The sequence below is a fragment of the Cavia porcellus genome, unplaced genomic scaffold, assembly GCF_034190915.1.
Source record: "Cavia porcellus strain 051 isolate PalLab524CR breed Dunkin Hartley unplaced genomic scaffold, mCavPor4.1 scaffold_2, whole genome shotgun sequence".
NCBI lineage: Eukaryota > Metazoa > Chordata > Mammalia > Rodentia > Caviidae > Cavia > Cavia porcellus.
Window position 1 is genome coordinate 10,540,006 of NW_026947485.1, and position 15,634 is coordinate 10,555,639.

The window sequence follows — 15,634 nt, forward strand, 5'->3', positions numbered from 1 at the left end:
TGAAGGAATGGATTTAATCCCCTAAGACTGAGATCATCTAACAGATTTCATCTGAGTTATGACTACAGTTATAAAAAGCCATGTCACACCAATGGGCAGCACCATGTATTTCTAAATAGTAAAGAACAAAGCAAGCCAAAAATGGAAACAAATACACCCACATTAGTAGGAAAGTTAGAAGAGGAATAGTTGTTAGTATTTTTCCTGCTTTTTCACTTTCATCTGATGATTGATTAGGTAGAGTTGCCAAGAGGAAGAAAAGATTTTGGGGGGAAACACCTGAGGGTCTTGAAAGTTGCCCTTTCCAATCATGTTAGGGAGCACTTTTGACTTGGTGCCTTTCTCTCTCATTTTCTCCCTGGACTTTGTGTTGTCTTGAAATGTTTTCAGGTTTCAAATACCTGAGCGCAAAGCATATTCCAGAAGCACAGTCACTTAGAAGGCAGCCACCACGCCGGAAATAACCCACGCGTCTCCATAGATGCGAGGATAAATTATGGAGCACAGATGTGACGGAATAGTGTTCAAGCCTCCAAAACGAAGGCAATTCCGAGGCTCCCTGCGCTGGGGATGGAGTTTGAAGGCACCATGCTAAGTGAGTTAAGTGCAAAAGACGAATATTCCATGATCCCGTGTGCACCCGAGAGAGCGGTGGTCATGAGGAGCTGGAGGGGTGGGAGCTGGGATTTAATGGTGCAGAGCCTCAGCGGAGGCAGCGAGATCGTTCTGGACGTGGGTGGTGCTGGGACCGCCCTGTACCGCGGGGCACTTAATGACAGTGAGCTGTACATTAAAAGCGGTTACAGTGGCACAAGTGTGTTACACACATTTGTGCCACAAAGACAAGGGAGAATAAGGCCATGGGGAGGGTCATAACAATTCAGCTGGGATGACTATTATTGACTCTCACCTTCCTGGGCTTAGGAAAACAAGAACGCCACTCACTCCAGATGCTAAAGGGCGGGGCGTTCAAAGGCCACATCTCCCACCCGCTCAGTATCAGTTCCCCTGGGCTGGAAAGGGAAACAGTTACTTGATTACAGCTGGCGACCAGGCATAAGACAACTCAGATGACCCCAAAACACAGAAAGACAGAAAATAGCACTGCACCCCTGACACCCTCCGGATCAAGTACTATTAGCATTTTGATTTATGTCCCTCCCATCTCCTGTGCATATGTGTGCCGTGTGTGTACGTGGCTGTCTTCTGGCTTGTGTTCCTCCTGTGTCAGACTCCTGAGTAGCTGAGATCACCGGTGTGCACCACCACGTCCAATTATGCACATGAATTTTAAACTAAGACCTGAGCCACAATGTACCTGCTATTTTAGGGAATACTTTATTTATTTTTGGTCTTTTTGAGCCAGGGTCTCGCTATGCAGTTCAGGCTGGCCTCGAGCTTACTTTGTAGCTCAGGCTACAAAGTGGTCTTGAACTTGCCATGATGATCCTCTTGCCTCAGCCTCTGAGTGCTGGGATTACAGCCATGTGCCACCATGCCCTGCTTATTTTAAGGAATACTTTAAGAAAAAAGCAACCCAGTGATGTTGTGGGAATCTTTCATGTATTTTTAAAAAATATTCTCCAGTGATGCACAGTACGGAGACATCATAGTTAAGTAACCACTAACAATGAACATTTATTTTGTTTCCAAATGTTCTCATTGGCCCTTCTGGAAGCTCTCCTCACCATGAGAGGACCACCCTGTCCTTCAGGATGAAAGGGAGCCGGATTTTGTCAGTGTGACATTGGTACCATGGATATGCAGTGAATTAGCTTTGGAAGCCTCTGCAAGTAAAATGCCATGGTATCTGCTTAGTTCAAAATATGTAGAAAGAGCAGTATATTCCAAAATACTCGTATAACAACTTAAAACTAGGTAGGTGGGTATTCATCGCGCTATGCTCTCTGCTTTTCTGCACATGGAGATATTTCCATAACAAAAGTTAGAAAACAAACAAAAAAAGAGACAGTTAATAACACACATATAGGTAAGAAAGTTACTAAGTCATTTTTTTTTTTGGTATCAGGAATTGAACTCAGGACCTCACACTTACCAGGCAGGTACTGTGCCACTGAGCTATATCTGCAGTCCAAGTCATGTGTTTTTGTGTAATTTATTTTTCCAGATTTGAGGTATATATTATATTTTATGTAATGCATAGTTACACATATGCAATGTTACAATTTGACATATATGTATCTTATGAAATGATTACTATAATCAAATTAGTTAACATCACTTCCTATAGTTACCTTTCTTTTTCATAGTAAGAATACTTAATCTACTTCCTCACCCAGTTTCAAGTACATAATAGAATATTAATAAATACAAGGGGTGATCAAAATATATGACAAATGTTTAAATGAATTTTTATTACAGTAAGACACATGGCCATCAATCTTCCGCAAAATACTTCCCGCTTCTCTTTGAACATACTTATCCCAAGGTTCTTGTGACTTACAGAAGCAGTTCTAATGTCCTCTTTTGTGAGTGTCTTTTTTTGGTGGGGGGACAGAGTTTTGCTGTGCAGTTTGGGCTGGCTTTGAACTCACTTGATAGCCCAGGATGGCCTCAAACTTGTAAGGATCCTCCTGTCTCAGCCCCCAGAGTGCTGGGATTTTGTGTCTGTACGAGTCGTGATAAGGAATACAGACAATGCTGCTGTCAAGTGCCAGCCAACGCAAAGGCAGGCTTGGAAAAGTACTATGGGGTCCTCGCCCACCTCATTCACTGGGTTTGGCAGCCTGTGACTTCCGGCTCTTCCTCGGTTTCCCCAAAGGGAAACGTTTTAAATGGATTCGGGACATAAGGCAGCCAGGACAGCCTAACTAAAATAAAGACACTCACAAAAGAGGACCTGCAGAACTGCTTCAGAAAGTGGCCAGAGCCACGGGATAAGGGTGTTTGAAGCCAATGGGAGAATTCTGAGGTGAATTAGTGGCAATGTGTCTTTTTATTGGAATAAAAATTAAAGTTTCACAGTATTTTTTAATCACACTATATACTATTACCGTGCTGCCTGTTAGGGCTGCAGAATGTATTTACCTTATAGCTGAAAGCTACCCGGCATTCCCCCTCCATCCCTTTGCCCCTGGCAGCTCGCTTTCTACCCTCTGTCTCTAGGAATTTGATTTTTTTAGGGTTCACATTTAGTGGAAACATACACTTTTCTGTCTTTTTACTTGGCACTATGTCTTTGAGGTGCATATATGATGCTGACAATGGCAGGATTCCCTTCCTTTTAGCAGCCTGGTAATATTCCACAGTGTAATATATACCAAAGTATGTTTATGCACACATTCATCAGCAGACACTTAGGTTTCTTCCAAGGTTGGCTTTCATGAATGATGCTGCAGTGAACTTGAAAGTATAAAGAATTTCTTGCAAAATGGGCAGGGCAATCACACACATTACCTCTTTCTCTCCTCAAATCCTACTAAAAGGACAGTAAAGGGATAAAAAAAAGACATTGGTGGCAAAACCCAAAGAGACCAGCAGAGAAATGGTGACGGTTATGGTCATGATTTCCCAACACCCCTAAACTAACAGGAAGCCCTGTAATCTTGGCTAATAATGACTGGTTTAGAAAAGTGTATGAGAAACAAAAGAATAGTTTTCTGGGGGGCAGCTTTTGGAAAGAGACACGGGGCTGGGGTAGAAGAGGCTGACGGTGGGGAGGCTCTGTGTGTGCAGCGTCCGAAGCACATGGGAACCTCGGTACCTCCAGCTCAGTTTTACTGGGAACCCAAAGATGCCCTCATACACAAGGTATACTTTACAGAGAGAGAGAGAGAGAGAGAGACAGAGAGAGAGAGAGAGAGAGAGACAGAGAGAGACAGAGAGAGAGACATAGACAGACAGACAGACAGACACGGAAAAGTGGTCCAACCTCATGGGGACCTTGTACCTGGAGGTGCCAGGAATCGATACAGCCACCTTGCTACAGAACTTTGAAGGAAGCCAAGAGACTGAAGGGGGGTGTCTTTGGGGTGTGTGCCCCCCCTCTTGGGACTTCTTGTCACATATGATGAGAAATTTCCTTCTTATTTAGGCTTACGGTAGCCCAGGTTTCTGCTAACAGCCCCAGAAGTACCCTAACCGATAGGAGGGCAAGCAAGGTATTTTAACGTATTTCTAGAACACAGAATGTGGCTGGAGAAGTGTTAATTAACAGAAAGGAGCTGACCGACTAGAGCATTTCTGAGAAGCAGGCACCTGAACGCACCTAGGGCTACAAACATCATGCCTGAGTCGAGGTTCAGGGGACCCGCACACCAGGCCCTCTCCCCTCACTCTGCCAGCTAGACTGCCAGGACTTGGCTTCTGCCTCCATCAGCTTCCCAAGGAGAGAACAAAGGGAGCTAGAGGGACGCCGGGCTCTTCAAGGGCAGGAGTGAAAACCAGGTGTGCTACAGAGCAGCTACATATGGGTACCTGTGTCCACAGTGCCCTTGCCACTTCGTCCTGGAGAAACCAGAGGCTGGCCGGTAACCAGACCATCTTTCGATGGACAGTTTCACACACAGACTTGCAGGCAGCCTGCTGGAGCTTTCCTTCTAAGTAGGAATGGTCAGAGATCTTCCTGCCTTTCTGGGGTATGAGACGGGCCACCAAACACCAAAGGCTGGGACACACAGTGGAGTCAACCCAGAGGAAGAAGAGACACTCAAAACCTGTCTTCAGAGATACCAGGATGGTTTCTTGGGCTGGGGTGGGGGTGTGGCTCCTGGTAGAGCACCTGTCTAAAGATAACAAAAGGGAGGACAGCACCCCTAAGAAACGCCAGTGTCTTGTACAGTATCATAGGGGACAATCAGATAAGGTCAGCTAGATACTAAAAATGTTTAAAGGTATCATGAATTTATTATCTCCTGTACTTTGAAAGTTAAAAAAAAAACAAAACACTTTTTAGAATGTTGAACAAGGAGGTTTGGAGAAGAGAGGAAGGGAATTAAAAGATCAGAGGAAGAGGCCCAAAAGACAACTAGGAAAGAGGTTAAAGACAAGAGTAGGGGGAAATATCCAAGATGCAAGCCAGCACAACCCCAGAGGAGGACAGCTGCGTCTGGTGCGAACGGACCTGCTAAAGATCCAGTCCCACGAATGAAAAAGACGCTCCATCAGCAGTGATCCCTGTGGCCCGGCAGAGCCCGGGTTCAGGAATGAAACTGATCCTGTGCAATGAAATGGAACTCAAAAGCCGGGCAGGGTGGTACACACCTGTGATCCCAGGCTCTGGGAGGCTGAGGCAGGAGAATCGAAAGTGTGAATGTAACAACTTAGTGAAACCTTGTCTCAAGATATAAAATATCTTTGGGTGTGGGAGTGCACACCTGTAATCCCAGGACTCAGGAAGCTGAGGCAGCAGGATCGCTGTGAGTTTGAGGCCAACCTGAACTACAGAATGAAACCCTGTTTCAAAAAGACAAAAATTTAAAAAAAAAGTTGCAAATATGTAGCTCACTGTGAAGGCCAATGCGTTCAATCCAATACTGTAAGAAGAAGAAGAAAAAAGGGAATCAAAATGATGATTATAGCTTTAGATTTTCTGATTAAAAAGTTCAATGCTAGCAATCAATGGAAAAAATGTCTTGGAAAGGCAGGGACATGATTTTCAATCCAGGTGTATCTCAGAGAGGCCATCAATTAAGAGTGAAGTCAGAATAAAAATATCTTCAGGTGCATCTTTCAGGGTTCTGAAAATTGGTCCCCTCACACCTCTTCACAGGAAGCCATGGGGGAGCTGCAGGAACCACGTGAGGAGGAGGGCGGGGCCGGCCATGGGAGCCTGGCCGGCCAAGAGGAGCCCATCCCGCAGCAGCTGCCCCGGAGCAGCTTCCTTAAGGCCTTCACTGTTTGATTTCTTAACCACGGGCCTGGATTACTTTGATTAAGATATGAAGTTTGATTAAGGGAAAAGCGGATGAAACCCCGGACAGTCAGTGCCAGGCGCCAGGCAGAAGAGGGCAGGAGGAGAGCAGAAGGGTCCTGGGCAAGGGAGGCAAGCTCCGAGCTGTGCGGTGTGGAGAGGGAGCAGGAGCCCTGGCCACCGCCTGTCCAGCTGAAAGACAAACTGTGCAGTGTTGGGTTCCCATGTGGGGACGCTCAGGGACGCCGTCCTGCCCCTCTCCCCCTGCCCAGGCATCAGGTGCTTTGGGGAGGGGAGGAGGCACCTGGTCTTGAGGTCTCCTGGTGCCAGGCTCGGCCATGCATGCTGTGCCTTGGACAGTGCAGGTGCCATCTGCCTTCCGGACAGCGGCACTGTGGCAAAGCCGATGAGGCTTTTTGTGCCAGCTCTTGTGCAGATGCAGGAAGAGCTCTGGCATAGACCTATGGCCAGGAGAGACAGGCCTGCAGCGTGGTGAGAACTGAGTTTTCCTCCAGACTCATCCCTACCTTTGTAGGGATCTAGGACCTCCGCCTCTCTCCACATCACTCTGTCTGCCTAAGAGGCATTAGCTTTTGTCATTTTATACATTTTTTTTTTTTTTTTGGTGGTATCAGGGGCCTTTCCATCCCCAGCCATTTTAAAATTTTTTATTTGGAGACAAGGCCTGGCTAAATGGCTAAATTGTGTGGGGTGGGCTTGGACTTCAGATCCTCGCACCTCAGCCTCCTAGGGTACTAGAATTGCAGGTGTGTGCCACCACACCACCCCATTTTATACTTCAGACCGGGTGTGTGAGCACCTGTGACACAGGGAACAAGTCCAGATGGTGGCAGCACTGGCTTCCCCAGGCTGCCTCTCCTTCCTTCCCTTGGGGCTACAACCCTGCAGTGTCAGAGTCCATCTGGACCCTCTGCATGCCTCGCCCTCTCCAGCAGAGTCCTGAGGAGTTTGGCTGGCACCATCGTCCACAGTCCTTGGGCTCTGTGGGGCAAGCAATGTGTCCCCTTAGAGTCTGGGGCAAAGAAACAGGGCATTCAGTCTGAGCTGTGGTTCCAACACTCACACGCTGGAAGCCTGGTGCTCAGCGCAGTGATGGTTCCTTTAAAAGGTGGAGCCTAAGGAGGACAGTTAGATCACTGATCTCAGAGGGCAGCAGTGCTGGTCTCCCAGGCAGGGTTGGTCTCCTGGCAGTGGGCTGTTACAGAGGAATGAGCTTTTCTTCTCCCTCACCTCCTGCTTCCTGGCTTGCACCACGCTCCTTCTTGGTGAGCTTCCCTTTGTGTTTCTCTGCCATGTGTAATGCAGCCTTGAGGGTCCTTGCCAGAGCCAGTGCCACGCTGTGTGGACTGTCCAGTGGCCAGAATGGTGAGCCGAGCCACATCTCTTCTTTATGCATACGCCATGTCAGGTGTGTTACTGTGGCAGCCAAAATGAACTCAGGATGCTTCAGGGGCCCTCAGGGTGGAGAGAGAGGCCCAGGAGGAAGGCGTGTACAAGTCAGGTAGCACTGGGCACAGCGGTCCAGGCTTCGAATTTCAGCTACTTTGGGCGGCTGAGGCAGGTTCAAAGGCAGTTGGAGCAACTTAGCAAGGCTCTGTCTCGGAGCAAAAAATGAACAGGGCTGAAGGTGTAGCTCAGTGGGAAATGCCTGGGTTTTATCACCAGCTCACCAAGAAAGAAAAAAACAAAAACAAGTAGAGAGAAGGCCTCCGTTCACTCACCCTGCTGTTCCTTAGAAAATACTGCCACTGACTCCTGCCACCAGTCCTGGAGTGCACGTTACGTACTTGGTTCTTACTGGCTCCATTTTACAAAAGAGAAAGAGTCTGGACATCAAGACTACACCTCCTGCCCAGCTAATAAACACAGAGGTGAAATTTCCCTTTCAAATCCTGTTCCAGTCCTTGTCATCTAAACTGTGCTTCTCTAATTCTAGACCCAAGTTCGTTTTTAGCAATTTCTGACAAGAATGGGTTACAGTTCTGGATATGAGAACTCCGTATTTTCAGTGTTATCAAAAAGATAGGTGAGAAATAAATTCACAGACGTTAGCAGTTGCTACAGAGGAAATTCAGAACTGGGACAGGATCATGAGAATTCCATTCTCGTGTGACAAGTTTTCTTTCTTTTTTGCCAATTATAGATAATTAAATAATTTCTTGATGTGTGGTGCTGGGGATCAAACCCAGGGCTTTGCTCACACTTAGGCAAGTGCTCAATGCCTGAGCCACACCCCTAGGAAGAACTATAATACGTGTCATTAATAGGAATAAATGCATATTTTTTTATATCTCACATGATTATAGTACTAAATCCTGACCATGCTTTGGCATCGGATCGCGCTGGGTCTTGTCCCAACTAAATTAAGTGCAAAAAGGAACAGAACAAAGACACTTAGGGCTCTACCACCTGTTTTATCTTTGGACAGCTGCTCACTTAGTTCTCCGTTAACCTGGGCACCGCTGTTGGGGTGCTGCCAGCTAAAGACCCATGGAAAAATGTTTCGTGACGAAGGGTTTTCACCCAGGTTTCCTGGTGTCTTTGGCAAAGCTGGGAGGGTGTGACCCTCCAAGGGCTCAGGGGACAACAGCTCTGGGTGCGTGTGTGCAGGAGAAGGGCTACGCGAGTTTCAGGTACAGCCAAGTCTGCTTTCACTCTGGACCCATGGAAGGTTGTGTCCCAACGAAAATGTTCCACAGCTACGAGGAATCTAAAAGTCACTGCACATAGGTTCCCCTTATCCACAGTTTCACTTTGCTCTTTCAGTTACTCCTGGTCAGCCAAGGACTAAGAATGCTAAATGGAAAATCCCAAAATAAACATTTATAACTCATAGTAGTGTAACTTTGAGTAGTGTAATGAAATCTTGTACCACCCTACTCTGTGCTACTTGGGCACGAGTCATCCCTTTTTTGTGTTTCCACACTGTATATGTTATATCCCTATTAGTCACTTAGCAACTGTTTCGGTTACTAGATCAACTATCACAATATTGCAGCATTTGTGTTCAAAGAACCCTTATTTTATTTAATCATGGCCTGGAGCACAAGGGCAGCAATGGTGGCAATTTTATTACAGCATATTGTTATAATTGTTCAAATTTGGGGGGAGGTTATGAGACAGTTTCACTATGTACTTCAGGCTGATCTTGAACTTGCTATGTAGCCCAGGCTGGCTTTGAACTTACAGCCTCCTGCCTCAGCCTCCTGAGTGCTAATATTACAGGCATATGCCACCATGCCTGGCATAATTGTTCTATTTTATTACTTTATTCAGTTTTATTACTAGTTATGGTGCCTGATGTATATATTTAATCTCCAGGATGTATGGATAGGAAAAACAGTGTCTACAGAGCCTGGTGCCTGCTGCATTTCAGGCCTCCACTGGGGGTCTGGAAGAAGCTGTTCCCAGAAATGAGTAACAGAATGATCCCTCCAATCCTAAGGCAAGGGTGGCACCCTTAACCGACACCCAGCGAGGCCAATGAGGGTCAGTCATGACACAAAGGTGGTGGAGATGGAGAAGTGGAGAGGTGGCTGCTGCCCCAGCCACGTCCCCTACATGATTATGGGCCCTGCTGACACCACCGAGGGACTGTGCTGTCAGACCTGCTCAGGCTTGTGCCGAAGTACAAAGTGCAGGATGGCGGGAAGCTGGCGGGCCAGGAACAGCTGCCAAAAATATTAATTTTCACTTTAAGGATCAACCTCCTGTTCTTCTTCATCAAGGATATCCTCTCAGAGTCTCTGTATTGACTGAACAATTAGAACTGTGTATGCATAGGAAAGTCGTCAGGTAACACGGTGCCTGTAGTTGCCATGGAGCATTAATTGTGCAAAACACGGGACACTTGTACCTTATCTCAAACTCTAGATTTTTTTTTTTTTATTGGTACCAAGGATCAAACTTATGGCTGTGCACTTGCAAGGCAGGTGCTTATGCCACTGAGCTAAATCCCCAGTCCTTCAAACTCTAGATTTTTGAAAATCAGGGTCTGGGGCTGGGGATTTAGCTCAGCGGCATAAGCACCTGCCTTGCAAGTGTGCAGTTATGAGTTCAATCCCTGGTACCGATAAAAACGAAAAAGACAAAAAAATTAAAAAAAAAAAAAAAGAAAGAAAGAAAACCAGGGTCTGGTGTCATTTCTCTTTCTACCCTGCCTGAAAGCACCTCACTTAGAACTTTGCTTACAGAGTTAAGTACTTGATGGGCCCCATCTTGTTATCTGGAAAGGGATCCACTGCCCATCAAAAAACACGCATAGATTTTAATTGTTCTCAATTCAAGTGGGTTTTAATACAGTTTCCTGTCCTGTCTTTTCTGGGTGGGACAACCAATTAAAACCCCAAACAGGTGGCCCAGAAAGGTAGTTTTTTTTTTTTTTGGCATGAAGAGAAACATAAGAATACACAAATTCAACTATACCAACTTCCCTTTGTCCTGATTATAGGATGCTCGTGGAAGAGAAATCACACAATTCTGCGGCAGACAGGCTGGCATGGTCCAGTGTGCTCTCAGGGTGTACTGACACTGGCCTACCCCGGCTTCCCCAGGAATCCTCAGGCAGCTAGGAAGCTGTCTGGTGGCTGCTGTGTCACCCTTCGGGCTTTTTACTTCCAGCCCACTCTTACTCCCTAACAACGCTCACTGGCTGAGAACAGGTCTGCAACGAAAGCTGATGTTACAAGCACAAGGATGAGGACAGACGGCAAGTCTGCTGGACTCCACGATGTGGCAGGCACTAGGCCTCGTCCCTCACGCCCACGACCTCTTTTAAACTTCACAAGCGCCATGCGTCGTGGCACTCTTAGGCTTCCCACTTAATGCATGAGCAAACCACACACTCCACACCCAGCAAGATAAAGTCTCAGGGTTTCTGTTAGCAACGCAGGGCTTACCTGGGTATAACAGAGTTAGGCAGCCTGGGTTTTGCAGGGGATGTGACTTTCGGTTCTGGACCCGAGCTCCCTGAAGATCCTGGCAGTGAGTCCTGCACGGGCCCGGGTTGGCTTGGAAATATTTCCCTTGTGGAAGTCAGGAGATGCTCTTTGACTTCTTTTTCTCTGGACTTGGCTTTGTGTTCTGCCAGGAGGAGGTCAAATTGCTTTCTCCGGCCTGGGACTGCCCTCCGATGGCTTAGCGAGTGTGTCTAAGGAGAAGACAGATGAGAAGCACAGCCTCTTTGATCAGCACATAAACCTGCTTCCCCAGCCCTGCATTTCAGAAATAGCAACCATAGGAATTTAGAGGTGCTTGAAAAGTCAACTTCAAGGCAACAGCTCCTGTTCTGTGGCTGGGAAGAGGCAGAGACCACATGAATGCAACCAGGCCCTAGGATCCTGCTGTGAAGAAGCCAAGCTTCCTCCAAAAAAAAAAAAAAAAAAAAAAAAAAAAAAAAAAAAAATCACCTGAGGTGCCTGAGCTTCAGCGCAAACCCACAAAAACCTCTTTGGTGAGAGTCCAGGAGGGAACACGAGGGTTAATCCAGGTGCAGATGAGAGGAGGAGGCGTTGGCCCAGACAGACAGAACCACCAGGCAGAGAGGGCCACGGCCTCAGTCCCCAGGAACACCAGCAGCTCGGGAGGAAATGGGCTCTGGGCTAAGGGGTGCACAGCCACTGTGGCCCGGGTCCCCCAGGCCACCCGCGTGTGGGCTGGATCAGGGGCGTGGCATCGCATCTTCCCCTCCAGGGCTGCCTTTCAGGGCGCTGCCACCGCCACCACCGCCGCTCCTGCATACATTAAAACGTAGCAGGCTGCAGAACCGCCTGTGAGTGCCTATAAATACAATTTACTGTCTGGCCTCCCAAGTAACAGGGGAAGCCTAGGGTTTTTTTTTCCCTCCTTAAAAAGCCAGCCAGCTTGAGGCAGGCACTCTGCTACCATGGACCAGAAGAAAGCATTTCCCTTACAAAGAACAGCTGGAGGTCATGTCGAGGTTCCACACCCTGCCGTGTGCAGAGAGTGGCATGCAAACACCTTGACAAAGGCCCCAGCGAGAGCAGGAAGTATTTTTTATGGAAAGAGAAATACCTTGCAGGTGAGGGATCTTGTGCAAGGTTTCTTTGTCTCGGGATCCAACACTCCACAGTGTTTATTTGGGTCAAATTCTCTCTCTGGTTTAAGAAACAAACAAAAAATATAAGAAAAAAGGAGACTAAGTAGGATTTGGCATTAAGACTACATTTAAAAAAAAATGCACATTTGCACCAACAAGTGAGACATTGTCAGGCAATCTTTTCTTTTTCAACCAGCTGCTAAACTGCTTTAAGAACTGCTCAGGGGAAAATAGTGGTCCCGCTTGAACCCAGAGTTTGTAAGTCCAGCACCAGGTTCGGTGTTAGGGTGGGAGCAGGTACCAGAAGGAACGGTGCTGTGCTGCTGGTGACATTCTGGCTCAGTTGAAATGGGCCCCCTGCACCTCAGTACTTTGGGCACAGTGGCTGCAGGGACAGCCATCTGAAACTAAGGGTTCCTTTTTCCCAGCTGTTTCAAGAGGCCCCCTGATTAGAATGGCCACTTCAGTGACAAATTTCTCCTTGACATGACAGTGTGACCTCCCTCTCAGGTTTAACAGCCGTTGGAGAGCTTCTCAGACCTGGCTAAGGAACATGCCAGTGCCGTCCCAGGCAGGGCCAGGGAAAGTCTGCTGTGCTCTGCCCAGGCCTGACCGTGAAACACAGTGCTCCCAGGAATGAGCCACTGTCCCTGCGGATGCAGGTGGCTGGGTGGTGAATCTGGGCTTCACCAGATCCTGCCCTCCTGTTGATGGCCTGCATGGAGATCACTTCTAAAATACCTGTTCTTTTTATGTCCAATACGGCTCCTTTTCCCCTCTGAGATGAGCAAAAACCCCTCACCAGCCTGGAAAATCTGAGGATACCAGGCAGTCTTTCAAGGCCCATTAGGGTGGCTTTATTGTTCCCACAGAGCAGGGATGTCACAGCATGGCAGGGGCTCCTGGCGGGAGGGGTTATAGAGGCTCGGTGTCCTGGGGGCTCAGCAGCTGCAAACTCAAGGTAGGCCATGTAGGCGCAAACTGCCTGCAAGTAAGCTGAGTGCAAGTGTCCTGGGGTGGGCAACAGGCAGGACAATGTCCACTGGAAGCAGTCCTTACACCCAAGGCTATCAAAATGCCGCCCTCTTTTCTGTTTTCGCCTTTTTTTTTTTTTTTTTTTTTTTTTTTTTGAGAAAGGCAAGCTGCTGTTTCGTTGGACGCCTGTGCCCAGCAGGCGGTGAGTACCTGGGTCTGGGTTCCCCGCTAGCCCCCACATGCATTTTGTGTTGGCTTGGAGCACAGCGGGTTACTGGCTGGGGGCAGGAGCTGGTTGCCAAATGAGACAGCAAGGAAGAAACAAGCAGAAGACCCACCAAGACAAGACAACCAACAGAATGCAAGGAGCGACCACCCGCCCCAACCCCAGACAGTTTTAGACTGGGGCTCAGGCTGGAGCTAGGGCCGGGCTTCTGCTGCGATGAGGAAGCCGCAGCCTCTGGACACTGGGTCCAGGCCTATTGTTTTTTCCCCTTCAGGGATGGTACCACCCACGTCTGCAGAGTGAGACTGCACTTTCCTCTTGGGAAGACAGCCAGGAGTTGGGGCCCTGCCCACAATGCTCAGAGAAGGTGAGGGGTACAGAGGAGGGATGTCCAGGGCACAGCACCCGTCTCATGTCAATGCTTTGGCCCCGAGCTACTTTCAAGACATCATTTTTTCAAGGGTTACAGGTATAAGCTAGGAAAACCAGAAACATAGATGAACATGAAATAGAAACTAACAATTACTCATACTTCCTTGGTTGCTTAAAAAACATGCTCACAAAAACAAAAACAAAAACAACAGAAAAAGCAATGCTCATGGCGGAAGACAGCTTCTCTCTCAGGGGGTGGCTTTCGCTGTATTTTGATTTTTCCGGCTACCATTAGCTACGCCTACAGCATGTGTGGAGAAGCTGGGAAGTCCATAGCTCTTTCTGCTCACATGAAGGAAGCAGCTGCCAGGTTTAGTTCTAAAATGGATCCAATGCAAACATCACCCACTTGGGGCCTCTAGCAGGGCCGCTGTCACCTCCAAGAGTAGCCAGGAGTGTTCAGACAGCTAGTGCGGGCCCGGGAGAGACCTCCAGACTCCCCACCTGCTGCACTGACCTGTGCCTTCCCAGTTGGAAATTCCAGCTTTATCACAAGGAACTGGCAGTTGTATCCCAACTGCAAAAGCTACTTAGAAACCCAAAGGACAAGGAATGGGGGTTGTGTCTCCCTTCTGTGTGGCATGTGGCTGATGGGGCTGTCCCAGTGTCCCGAGCCACCATGAGCCAGCACTGTGGCCTGCCCACCTTCTCAGCAGTGATGAATCCATGGGAGCCAGGGGACAGTCACCTGTCAGCGGATGCCCTTCTCCCCTGTGCTTGTGGGCGAAGGTCCTGCTTGCAGGTAAACGCTACATCCCTCTTAAAGCCAAACAGAGCTAGTTCATTCTAAGAACATGCCACTCCTTGGTTACAGATTGGAGTTACAACTTTACTCTTAGCATCAGCCAGACTCCCATGACACCGACACATACCTGAAAGTCTCCGGTAAGGCTTGTTGCTGTTTTTGGTGCCATTCTGGTGCTTCTTGTCTATGGTGGCTGATAGAATTCCTTTGCCATTTAAGATCTTCTCGGGTGAAGGTGGCACTGACTTGGACATCAAGACAGGCTTAATTAAAGGTGTGGTGGAGCTGGCGGAGGCCATGGATGAGGCGGAGGAGGAAGAATTGGAGGAGGAGGAGGTGAGCGCAGTAGTGGTTGCAGAGTTCATTTTGACATTGGCGCCGTCTGCCTTCACTAGGTTAGGGATTTTCTCTAAACTGACTACAGGAACAGGAACGCTGAAAAATAAATGAACAAACACACACAATTGCCTTCTTTGATACATCTGGTCTGCTGAGAAGCTATGCCCGCTTATCATTACTAGAACACTTCCTTATCACTTATTTATGCCCTCCCTATAAGTGAGTAGCATGATTCTGATTTTGATGGGAGAGATTTGTGCTGTGGAAAGGACCAACAGGGGGTGTGAGGCTGGCGTGGTACCTGGAACGGCATCAGAGTGGACAGAGAGTCTCCCGTGCGCAAGGCCGTCCCCCTGGATATGTGATCCCCCCCAGGCCTTCTGTGTGGGCTGCCTCTGAGCCAGCACTTTGGGCAGAACAAGGCTCCCGCCGTGAAGCCCCCTGGAAGAGACACTGTCTGTCCTTGACTGATAGCGTGCCCCTGCCCCCTGCTCTTGAGTCCCCAGAGGGCTGACAGATGACATCACACGCAGGCATGGCTTCGGGCCAGTGCAGTGCACTTTGTGCTGTCGGAGGGCTTCTGGGCTGCACTCAGATCCTGGGGACAGGGCTCCCACGGAGGGAGCCGCCATGCACCATTATCCCACATTCCATTTTAGGCAGCTAGTTATGTAAATAGGCAATTCTCCAGGCTGGCAGGTGAGGGGATGAATTTTAAGAAGGCAGAAGCACAAAGGTGTGCATTCACTCGTCAGCATCTGTCACCTTCGCCCCACTTCCCCACTAGTCTGTGATGGATGTGCATTTGATTTCTGCGGCTCTTTAATGCTGGGGGACCTTGTGTCTGGGGGTACTCTGTCTCAGGGTTCTTAAAAGATGAGATGAATCAGTTCTGCTTTGGTCCCTGAACCAGATTCCCTTTCCTCCTAGCAGGAGGGTAGAATGCTAACACTTCAGCTCCCCAAT

At 48.2% G+C, this 15,634-nt stretch overlaps 1 protein-coding gene across 15 annotated transcripts in view; it reads right to left on the minus strand.

Moving 5' to 3' along the window:
* Atxn7l1 (ataxin 7 like 1) overlaps nucleotides 1–15,634 on the minus strand; it is a 222,050-nt gene that overhangs the window by 17,063 nt on the left and 189,353 nt on the right. For all 15 annotated transcript variants that reach the window (XM_013152451.3, XM_005003633.4, XM_063238115.1 and 12 more), the window contains 3 exons: nucleotides 14,457–14,764; nucleotides 11,927–12,009; nucleotides 10,792–11,042 (listed from right to left, as the gene is read on the minus strand). In XM_013152451.3, coding sequence (XP_013007905.1) covers nucleotides 10,792–11,042; nucleotides 11,927–12,009; nucleotides 14,457–14,764 — 642 coding nt within the window. The remainder of the gene's footprint in view (nucleotides 1–10,791; nucleotides 11,043–11,926; nucleotides 12,010–14,456; nucleotides 14,765–15,634) is intronic.